The following is an 11820-nucleotide window of genomic DNA, read 5'->3' on the forward strand; positions in this document are numbered from 1 at the left end:
GGTTTGGGTTGGAAGGGACCTTAAAGATCATCCAGTTCCAACCCTCCTGCCATGGGCAGGGACACCTTCCACTAGACCAGGTTGCTCCAAGCCTCATCCAGCCTGGCCTTGGACACTTCCAGGGATGGGGCATCCACAGCTTCTCTGGGCAACCTGTTCCAGTGCCTCCCCACCCTCTCCATGAAGAATTTCTTCCTGATATCTAATCTAAACCTCCCCACTTTCAATTTTAAACCCGTTACCCCTTGTCCTGTCACTACAGGCCCTTGTAAAAAGTCCCCCCCAGCTTCCTTGTAGCCCCTTCAGGTACTGGAAAGCTGCAATAAGGTCTCCCCGGAGCCTCCTCTTCTCCAGGCTGAACAAGCCCAACTCTCTCAGCCTGTCCCCATAGCAGAGGGGCTCCAGCCCTCTGAGCATCTCCGTGGCCTCCTCTGGACTCGCTCCAAGTGGTCAATATCCTTCTGATATTAAGGGTTCCACAGCTGGATGCAGTACTCCAGGTGGGGTCTCACAAGAGCAGGGAACTGCCTGTGCTCCCTGGAGCTCCATGGGGAAGCTCCTGCAATGCACAAAATCACACTTTCCCTTCAAATCCCTTCTGAAGCTAGTCCTGGCCAGCTGATGCCACTGACTTGTGCTCCGTGCGTGTCTTGTGCTGCAGGGAGGTGATGGAGAAGAAGACGGAGGTGTTCAAGATCGCCTGCTTGATGGACATCCAAAACCTGTTTGCCACCAAGCTGCCCTTCTATGCGGCCTTTGGGAACAGAGCCAATGTGAGCGAGTCCCCTGGGGAGGAGGGCTCAGGCTTGGGGGGTGGTGGTGCCTTCCTGCTGCTCTCACACCGTGCTGGCCTTCCTTGGCAGGATGTCCACGCTTACAAGCAGGTGGGCCTGCCCGAGAGCCGCATATTCACTGTCAACCCCAAGGGAGAGCTCAGCCAGGAGCTCACAAAGAACCACAAGTCAACGTAAGTGACCTGCTTGGTCCTTGGCACCTTTTGAGTTAACCTGGGTTAACCCAGTGAAGTGTTTCTTTGGGTAGAAAAGCAAAGAAAACCCCAGTGCAGCATCTTTCTTCCCCCTCCACAGGTACGAGCGGCTGTCAGAGCTGGTGGAGCTCATCTTCCCTCCCATGGGGCAGAGTGGGAGCGTCGCTCTGGTGTGTCCAGAGTACAGCCACTTTGCCTACTGGCGTCCTCCCCTGCCTGCTGTTGACTTGGATGCCCTCTCCTGACCCCGTTACCTGGCGAGGCCTGACCCAGGGTCTCCTGCGCATGCTCTGCCAGGACTGGATGCATCTCCTCCCTGTTTGCTCCTCAGGCATTTTGCACTTCTAATATGGGTCTCACGTTCTGCACTAGAAATGCCTCTTCTAAGGGGGCTGAAGTGGAGGGAGAGGGAGCTCTGTACAAAACCTCCATTTACTAAACTGAAATTCCTGTAAGCTGGATCTTTTCTTAACGTTCTTAACACCTTTAAAGCCTGGCTCTACTGTGAAGTTGGTGGTGGGTCACTGTCTTGCCTATTGATGAGCCTCTGGCACAGCTACTGCTACCTCCAGTATGACCAGTGTTCCCAGGCAGTCCAGGTTCCTGCAGTTTGGTAGATGATAGAGTGAAGTTGTCCTGTGGCTTAACAACTTGTTAAGGTGGATGGAAACTGTTGGTGTTTTGAGTGTTCTTCACTAATAGCAATAATTTATTAAATAGTGCCTTAATCCAGGCTGCTTTTTGTCCCATGTGTCTCTGTTCAGGAGATGGAGCCTGGCTCCCACTTCTGTTTTACGGTTGTGGTTGGATTTGCCCTGCTATGGGGGTCCTGGTGGAGATGAGACCTGCAGCTTCCTGGGGCTGTGGAGCAGCTGAGCTAGAAAAAGAACTTCTTCAATTTTATTTTTTCCACCTCCTATCCTCAGGTAATACTGCAAAACTGATTTAATAGAGGAAGCAAGCTTTGGGTGAGTGGGGAGTGAACCCCTCCCATGCCAGCAGCCTGCCACAGTCTCATGCCAGGGCAGGAGCTTATTCTTGTATTGGAGCATCCAAGGAAAGCTCAGCTGTCCTGAAGCAGGGCTGGGTTAGGACTTGACTGGCCTGTCCCCAGGCTGGGTGGGGGTCTCCTCTGAAACCCAACAGCACTGCAGGCAGCTGTGGGGGCAGCCAGGCTGCTGCCCCTGCTCTGGGAACTCTTAGCTGTAATTACAGAAAACAGGCAGGAGCACTGTTGCTCTCCTTCCTTGTCTGGCATCCAGCTCCTCCATCCCTGATCACCGCGTGCGAGCGTAAATCATCTTCTAGGCTGCCTGCCCTCTCTTCTCTAAATAACTTCCCTGCTCTAACTCCAGCTCCCTCTCTTATCCCAGTCCTGGTGTTATGCTGCTTTCCCCAAAGTCAAGCAAGTCAGTTTGATCCTGGAAACCTCAGCAAGAAATACTTTATTTTTTTTCCTTTCCAGTACAAACAGTCTTTCAGCTTTTAAAATCTGAATGAGGTTTTTAAAAACAATAAAACACAGCCCTACACCAGGATCAGTTGTCAACTGCCTTGGAAAGCTGCCTGTGCAAGGACAACGTATGGGCACCGTCTCCTTCCCTCTCTGCAAGAAAAAAAACGTCCTATTTTATACAAAGTTCCTTTCACTCTTTAAACACGAATAGCTGAGAACTGAAACACAAACTTCAAGTGACTAGTCAGGCATAGTCCAAATATAGCACCATTTTCTGGAAGGTCAGACTTCTTCCTTGTCCTGGTTTTGTTATGGCCAGTCCCAGCTCCCCCTGTGCTGGAGGAAGCTCTTGCTGTTCAGCTGCTCTCCTGGCCTGGGAAGGGGTGAGCCTGGCCCTTGGCTCAATTTTCTCTTTGGTTGCTGCAGCCCTTTTTCTCCCGGGTGTGAGATGATGGGGAGGGGGTGAGGGCTCCCTGACCCATCGCAAAGTACCGAGGGCTGGCTTGAGAACCCTTCTGTGGGCAGAAATAGTTTTTTGGTGTTTAAGAGCAGGTTTTGCAAGACGCCTGAAGGCGGCTGGCGGTTGCTCCTCAGCTGGAGAGGTGTTGCTGCAGCTGCAGCGTAGCTCCAGAGCAGCAAGCGTAGGTTCTGGTGCTGTGAGCATCCAGCAGCCTGCGAGGGGTGGGAAGCCTGGTCCCCTCTCCCTGCTCGTCCAGCTGGTAGCCCACGCTCCTCTGGCAGGGGAAGGAGTTTTATTGCATCAGGGTAATGTGCACTCAGTGATCCCTATGGTCCTCTCCAGTCTGGAAGCATCTGTTTCAGGGAGCTCATCCAGTTTTTGTGGAGAAGAGGCATCTCTGCTGGGAGTTGTTGCTGCTTTGTGCCGGTCACAGCACAGAGCTGCTCCTTTGCAGGGTGGGAGGAACCGGGGGGAATGGGGGTGCAGAAGAGCAGGGATGCCCTGGTGAGAGTGATGGATGTGGGGTGGAAAGGCCCGTGAGCTGCAACGCTGAGCTGATAAACGTTTTCCTTTGCTATAAAGTGCCAGAGGTGGTTGGATGGAGGCTCTTTAATTCCCACTTCATCCTGTCTGGTAACGAAGTCCCCGTTGGCTGGCAGCAGAGTTCATCTGTGCTGGAGGAGGGGTAGGTTTTGTGCACAGCAGCCACACAATCCAGGCGTCTGCTCCGCAGGGCAAGGCTGGAGTTGCTCAGGAACACGTACAACCTTTTCCAGCCTGCATGTTTGTGGGAAACCAGAGTGACCTTGGGTAAATCACTTCAGTTTTTCATTCCCAAGGTCTTCTCAAAGGTGTCCTCCTCCCCGGTGCGCCGTATTGGTGTGGATCCCCATGGCTGGTGGCTTCCCAGCAGGCTCAGAGGAACACGAGGAGGATGGGAGGGAGGGCCAGCATCAGCTCTCCTGCCCCAGGATGCGATGAGGGAAACCACGTTCACAGTTTAAGCAAAAAAAAAAACAAGGAGAGAACCAGAGCCGGAGGACAGGACTGCTCCATGCCCAGCTTGGGCTCTGCAGGGACCTGTGGGCACACATCTCTTTGGGGAAGACACAAGTTTTCCATCACCCTTCCTGTCAGTCCCAGGAGTAACCAAGAGCACAGCAGGGTGGGATTGCAAAGCACAGCAGCCCCAAGGGACTACGGGGCACTCCCAAATGCTGCTGCAAGAGGTTTTAGCTGCTCGGTGTGGTCCTTCAGAATAAGGCAAGGGACATGGGGGCAGCAAGAGGAAACTGCAATCAGACGAGCACCGTGACAGTGGATTGTTCAAAAATATACATACACATACCATATATATATATATAGGCATATGTGTGTTTTCCTAATGCATATCCTCATATGCTCCATACGGCATCTGTGTTTGCGTGAAGGAGTGAGCAGTGTAAATGGATTTACCATACAGAGGAGGGCTGCCGTCTCGGAGAGGGGAAGGCGGTTCCCAGGGGGATGTGTGAATACGTGTGTTCTTTGAAATCTGCAATTCCTGTGGTGAGTTTTGTTCCCTGCAAGAAGCCCTGGCTCTGCTCAGTCCCTGGATTAATCTGCAGGTGGTCTTTAGGTCAGGGAAACTATATTCCTCAACTGACAACTACATGGTTTTATTCTTCGAGAAGCGATAAATCCTCAAAAATAAAATTAAAAGAAAAAAAACATTCCCGCCTCCAGCTTCCTCCTGAATTGTCCTTCTGGGGTCATCAGCCCAGGAGCCAAAGCAACGCCCCCGGCCAGGAGGCGGTGACACTGCTGCACCGGGGCTGGGACAGCTGCCGAGCACTGGGAGGCGAGTACCGTAACGGCAGAGTTATGGAAGAGTGAGGCTGACAAGACTTCAAAAATTAAAAAAAAAAGGTTTGTAGCAGCTTTTAATTTATCTTTTCATTAAAAAAAAAATATCCCTAGAATTGTTGTCACATTGAAGAGAGTCTGTGTGATATAAGTTAACCCTGTCCTTCACGGGGAGGAGGAGGAGGAAGCAGCACATGGTGGCACGGCTAATGCTGCTTCCCCTCCGCCTGCTCTTCCAAGTGGCCGACCTGCTCTGCCAGCTCGGAGACCTTAGCTTGGCAGTCCAGCAGGTTGTCCTTGAGTCCCGTTATTTCCTGAGAGTGGGCAGCCAGGGTCCCGTTCATGTGCTCCATGTAGTCCCACAGACTGCTCGTGTGTTTCTCCAGTTCGTCCCTGATGCCATCCAGGCTTCCCGTGACGGCACCCAGCCTGCCGCAGACGCCCTCCACCCGAGCCACCCGCTCATCGAAGTGAGCGATCTCCCGCTGCAGGTCATGGGCCACACTCTTGCAGGAGCTCAGGTCGCTGACGATCCTGGCTTTGAGCCGCTCCAAGTCTCCCTTGAGGTTCAGGACACGCCGGTTGCTGAAGAAGAGCTGGGAGCCTTGGTCGTTGACTTTATCCTGGATGGATTGGACCTCATCCTCGATTTTCCGCTCGTGCTCATCCAGCGAGGAGTTGACGTGTGTCACAGTGTCCGAGTACTGGGAGACGGAGTCCTTGAGCCCCGTCAGAGACTTGCTGACGGTGTTGAGGTTGATCTTTAGCAAGGTGATCTCCCCTTGCAACGCCCCCGATGCTTCCTCCTCGATCCGCCGCTGGATCTCCAGGATGGTGGCGTTCAGCTTGCGGAGGAGGTCGTAGTTGCTGTCCATCCGGAGGAGCAGGTCCTGGTTCTTGTTCTGGCAGTCTTCGATCTCTGTCCGGAACGTCTCCACATCTTTGGAGGCAGAGGTGCAGCCCAGGGAACAAGTGCTCTCCAGCGCGATGAGGCGATTCTGCAGCACCTCCAGTGCCTCATCTGTGCGTTTCCTCAGGCTGGCAAGCTCGCCCTCCAGCACGGGCACCACCGCTCCGTCCATGCCCACGGGAGAACTGACGTTATTCAGCTCCCCCACGATGGTCATGAACCTGTCCTCCAGGGTCTGCATTTTGTCTTCAAAGGCAGTCCTCATGCCATCCACCTCTGCCACCACCATCCCTCTCGTGCTGTCCTCTATACCCGAGCAGCAGCCCCCCGTTTCTCTCTCCGTAGCATTGAGTCTGGCTTCCAGGTCCTCAAAGCGCCCTTCGAAAAGGTTCCCTAGGGTGACAGTGGAGATCTCTCCATCCAGCCGTGAGTGCAAATTCTTCTGGGACTCTGAGATGCTGTGAAGGCCTTTCTCAAGGATGTTCATACGATCGGTGAGGTAGTCCAGGTTGCTGCAGCAGCTTTCCACCACCGTCAGCCCTTGGATCTGGGTCTCCAGCTGGGAGATCTCTTTCTTGATCTCCAGCTCCTTCCCGTCCAGCGTCTGCTGCAGCCGCAGGTTGGCAGCTTTCTCCTCCTCGCACTGCTGCCGCACCTCTTGGATCCGGAAATCGCACGTGGTCTGGATCTTCCCCAGCTTCTTCTCGAAGCCGTCGAGCAGCTCTCCGCGCAGGTTGCTCAGCCGCGTGTCCACATACTCCTCCAACAGGTCGATGGAGGTGAGGGGCGAGGGCCGGGCTGACTCCAGAAGGTGCTTGATCTGCCCGTCGTGGTCCAGGACCATGCCACGAACCTCGTGCAGCAGATCTGCCTTGGTTTTCAGCACGTCGCTCACCTCCGTCACTTTGGTCAGGATCTCCCCCACGGGAGGGTACGTGGCGATGTCAGCTTTGTCCGCCACATCCACCAGGCCATCGGGAATGATGCCGAAGCCCACCATCGAGTCAGGCGTGCCCGGGCTGTTCATCAGGGAGCCGATCATCTTGGTGGTGTCCTCCTGGATAGCCAGCCGCAGGCGGTCCCCCAGGCCACTCACCATGGTGTGCAGGCTGTTGTAGGACTGGGAAAGGCGCCTCACCTCTTCCTCCAGCCGATCCAGGCGGTCCCCGAAGAGGCCGGGCAGTTTTCTGCCTGCAGAGGGAAAGAAATAGAGAGAGCACAGTCAGGGCTGGTGCTGCTTTAACTTCCCTCCTTGGCTAACGTCTAGGTTTGAGTTCTTTTTCCATACTAACATTAGCTCCTGCCTCCCTCCTCTTGTCATGTCAGTGAAATATCAGCCCACCCTTCCTCTACATCTCTTCTTAAGCTGATCAGGAAACCTCTTTCTTCTTGGGATCAACTGCTCTGCTCCCAAGTTCAACAGCAGGTGATGAGAACAGCCTGGGGGAGCTTCGTCTTGAGACACGCTCTATCGACCCCCACATTAATGGAAAAATCTTTAAAGCCATGAGCAAAGGCAGTTCTGAAGCATCATGTTTTGAAAGAAAGTAGGTTAAAAAAGCAAGTGATCCCCAAAGCAATCAAATGTCAGGTCTCTGACCAGAAAGCAGGTCACCCACCAAAGGTCTGCCAAATTCATGCCCTGTGCTGGCACAGAAAGGACCGGGAGGTCAGAGAGCGTGCCAGTGGTGTGGAAACCTGGGGATGTGAAGCAGGAACAGGGTCTCACCGTACTGATTCTTCTTTGGTCCTGGAAACAGGTCAGGGTGGCTTTTTGGATGGGGAGGAAGTCTGGGGATTGGAAACATCTTTTGCATGGGAGGCATTTTAGGGCTGGGATGTTGGGGCAGGAGGCCGGGTTGGTCGGTCGGGCTGTCGTGGCACCCTTCTCCCATGAAGCCTGGGCAGCACCTCCAGGCCAGCTCGGTCACTGTCTTGTAGCCAATCTTGTATTTGGGTCTGAAGAAGGTGCGGTACCTTTCCGGGAGCGGAGAGGAAGAGAGAAGACAGTTTAGAGAAGAAACCTTGACGTCAAGCAATAGAGAAGAGCGGGGTCATGGGTCCTGTTGGGTTTGGGAAAGCTGGGCATGTGGGAAAGCCTGGCTGAGACCCATGTGCTGAACCTGGTGACCATGACCCACCTCATCCAAAAGCTCTTGCTGCACCATAGCTCAGTGTAGCGTTACAGTGTCCATCCAGGGACACAGCTCATTAGCCAGCCCCCCAAAATCACGTCCCTGCCCTCTCCAGGACTGGATCACAAGGTGCAGGTGTGATAGCACACGGTGAGGATAAAGTTCTCCCCAACAAGTTGGTAAGACAACTAGACAAGCCTGAGAAACAGGCCAGGCATGAAGATGGAATACGAGCAGAGCCATTATTTATTTATCTCTGGATTCTGGAGAGGTTTTTTGTTTGTTTGAGTTATTTTTAACCTGGAACTCCCATCGTTAGTTTAGAAAAACAGCTCTAAGTGTATTGCTCTGTTCTCTGGCCCAATAAACGACCACTGCAACAGATGCCACACACTTGGGCAACTTTCGGCCCAGGATATATGTTTTGCACTTCAAATTGACCTAGATTTCCTAGTGGAGTCAAAAATCCTCTTTTCAACTCTGATCCTGTCCCAAAGCCTCCCGTAGGGTTGAAATACTTCTGGAAAGGTATTTTCTCTATTTGTGGACAGCATTGGTTTGATGGGAAGCCTAAATGGCTTGGGCTGGCCTTGTGAGTGAGAGCTTTGGCAGTGGGGCAGCAGAGGCCTGGCGAGGTTTAACGGGGTGATGCCATGGATGGGCACAGCGGGGTGGCTCCTTACACCTCTGCCTGCCCCCAAGCAAGGATGGTCTGGGCGGTTTCTCCATCACCAATCTGGGCACTACAATACTGATCTCCCCATACACAGCAAACAAGGGTGCAGGACCACCTCCTTGCCCGGTCGGACACTAACACCCTCCCCCTCTGCTCTCGCCCTAAGTGGGGTCCCCCCACCAGCCCAGCGGGGAGGACTCAGCTGCTCCCAGCATTTCTGTGGCGCCTTCCCATGATGTGGCAGGGATGGGGCAGGACCCTGCCAGCACTGTGCTCCCCCCCACTAGCCAAGCTGAGTCGCAGAGGACTGAAGACAGCGTGTTTCTCACCACCTCTGAAACACCAATGCTTTGAACCTGCCTTTGGGAAACTTCCAACCTGAATTTACCAGGGCCTGAAAATCCTGAAATCTGCTGGTATGCTACAAGATGTACAATCGGGCCCTTGTACTTCTCCAACACGTTCAGCAAGCACAACCCGCTGCACAGAGGGGCTGCGTAAGGCACTCACACTTACCCAGGCACTGGGGCAGCCCATGGGGCTGAGCCTCAGTCCGCCCCATCCCTGCCCGGGTCCTCAGTGCCTCCGCCCAGGCTGCAGCCCCGGAGCAATGCCACTTCCACATGATTCCCAGAGCAATACAGCCACCTCCAGACGTACTGCAGGGCAGGAGGAGAAAGCGAACCCAAATCCTCTGTTCTTCAAACCACTTCAAAACTTCCCGACATCAACAACTTCCCAAAGGCACAGGACTGTATCAAAACAAGCTCTTTTTGTTATTCCTCTTCACAGACGCTGCTGAGTTTCTGTGGTCCTTCCTTCTGTCCCAGTGTGTAGAAACCTGCCTGGATGCACCACGGCAGGAGGCTGCTGCATGCAGCCACTGTCAGGGGGTGAAGCGAGGATGAGGATGGCATCCAGAAGGCAGTGCATCTTCTGTCTCACACCGGCCTCTGCAGAGAAGCCCAGAGCCCTTTGGCACCTCCAAACCCTTCTCCAAATGGTGGCAAGGGACGTATTCTTTGCAGCTGCACAAACATCAGCTGTTGGCCCCAGTGCATGAGAACACCATGTTTCCCTTCTGTGCGTGGATGCAGCACCCGAGGCTGTGAAGAAAGTCCATCTCCTTCTAAAAACACCCTCGTTTTGCCCTGGTTTTGTTTGAAGGGCTGAAGGGGCCGAGCAGGGGACACTGGAGATGGGAGAAGCTCTGGGGATCTCCTCCATGTGCACCAGCGGCTGCAGGATGTCCTGAAGTCCTCAAACGCTGCTAAAGCACTTGCAGTGGGAGCAAGGAAAGAGCAAGCCAGGGAGTGGGTCTGATGGCCCATCTCTGCTGGGAAAGGCTGTGAGCTGAGCTCATGGCACCACCGGCACATGGTGAGTCCTGGACGGCTCAGTGCCGTGTGCCGGTGCTGCAGGAGGGTGCTGGGCTCTCACAAAAGCCCCTCTCAGCTGCGGTTTCCTCAGTGCTTGGCTCTGCTGCTCTCGGCGGGCCCATGGAGGATGCGGGAGTGTGGCACTTCTGCATGGAACCAGCATTCCCAGCCATGGAGTGATGTGTCCCAGTGTCCACCCTGACCCGGCTCTGGCTGCAGCTCTGGCACAGTGGGGTGTTTTCCTCCAGCACCGACAAGATGGCAGAGAGTTCTGCAAATATATTTCTGCGGCAGGAAGCCCTAACCCCAGCCACCGGCTCCGTTGCCTCTTCTTCTCAGTTGAGCTCTCACCTAGCTGCCATCTTTCTGCCAAATAGCAGGTCTTTAACAAAACACTTCTCTGCCACGTGCACGTCACACCTTCCCTGGCTTCCCATGGTTTCCCGATGCATTTCTGATGAGGGACAGAGCGCTCTCTCCCTCCTGACAGATCCCATCTTGCCTCCTCCCAGCACCACTGCCCTGCCACTGCCTGCTTCATCCTGGGAAAGCCCTTCAGCCCCTTTCACTGCCCTCTGGAAGGTTGGAAGGGTGGCACAGGGGCTGAGGAGAACCGCGACCTGAAGCTGGGAAGGGAAGGGAGCCATGCCCCAGTGTCCCCTGTACTCACAGCACTTTCCCCGGGCACTTGGGTCCCCAGCTGCACTTGTGGTACTCGGCCTTGATGTAGCTCTCAGCCCCATCCTGCAGCGTGCACGTCACGTTGCGCTGCACCACGTAGGCACAGTAGCTCCTAGGGGCAAGCACAGCGAGACACCATCACCCCCTGCCCCAGACTGTCATCCCTGCCCTGGCAGACAGCAGCGTTCCAGCTATGCAACCAGTCTCCAGACTGGTCTGCCTGCCCTGCCTTAAACTGATGATGACGTTTTGGGGGTCCAGCAGCTGGAGGGAATCCCCCCAGCCTGCACAGCTGCTGGGGAGGGGGCATCACCCACCCACTGGGGACAGGGATAGCAGTGGGGCCTGGGGATGTGCAGGGAGTGGGGACAGAGCAAAGTTCCACAGTGCCCAGCGAGGTCTGGGTGGTAGGTTGGGCTGGAGGGACAAGCGGAACCCCAGCAGCAATGGCAGTTATGGGAATAGCATCCCAGAAATAGGTCCAGCAGTGTCTGGCAGAGGTTGTCCATCCTCCTGCAGAGCTGCCAGCACTGGGCCCAAGCCCAAAAGCCTTTGGATGCTGCTGTGGATACCGTCACACCCAGAGCAAGTGTGATGCTACAGGCAGTAGAGGGAGAGGAAATGCAGGTTGGCTGCTCTGCAGGGCTGCAGCCAACCATGGAAACGGTGACAGGACTCCAGTCCTGAGCTGGAAACCTCCTCATTTCCCTTGAACAAGCAGTGCCCCTTCCCTGCTGCCATCACGTGTGACAGGGTACCAGCACAGACCCTCTCCTGAGCAGAGGAACCAACCCATGCTGAGGATGAGGTGACGAGGAGGAAGGCCGTGGGAAGGATGCAGGAGTGCTGGTGGGACAGATGGAAGCCAAGGCTGTTCCAGCTGAAGGCAGGGCTGCTGGCAGGAGCAGATGGACTTGACCCACGGGAGCAGAGACAGCAGGGGTGTGTGGTGAGGCAGGGATTAAGGGCACAGGGACATGGCAGATGGCAGAGCGAGAGGAGAGGAGGGCACAGGCACACAGTGCAGAGCTGCGGCAGAGAGGGAGGGTCGGCAGGACGGAGCAGATGGGCCGGCATTAGCTGCATGTGTGGGGAGGTGTTCAGTGAGGCAGGAGGACCTGACTCTCCCCACGCAAGCTGGGGCTGCTGTGGCTCAGCTGCCCGGGGTCCCCAGCATCACCGTCACATGGCCTGTGCAGAGCGGCCTCGGGGCTGACCAGAGCCACAAGCTGCAGGGCCTCAGGCCAGACCTCATGGGACTGGCATGATGGGGGTCCGGTAGGCATTGAG

At 55.1% G+C, this 11820-nt stretch overlaps 1 protein-coding gene across 1 annotated transcript; it reads right to left on the bottom strand.

Moving 5' to 3' along the window:
* Positions 1–4955: 4955 nt before the first annotated feature.
* On the bottom strand, positions 4956–10642 carry EMILIN3 (elastin microfibril interfacer 3; the record flags this gene model as incomplete). The annotated part of the gene is made up of 3 exons (XM_010154098.1): positions 4956–6850; positions 7389–7636; positions 10520–10642. Coding segments are annotated over 3 exons (2266 nt in total), but the record flags the coding sequence as incomplete, so codon positions are not given.
* Between the last annotated feature and the right edge of the window lie 1178 nt (positions 10643–11820).

Source organism: Eurypyga helias, unplaced genomic scaffold (genome assembly GCF_000690775.1).
Source record: "Eurypyga helias isolate BGI_N326 unplaced genomic scaffold, ASM69077v1 scaffold22266, whole genome shotgun sequence".
Taxonomy (NCBI): Eukaryota; Metazoa; Chordata; class Aves; order Eurypygiformes; family Eurypygidae; genus Eurypyga; species Eurypyga helias.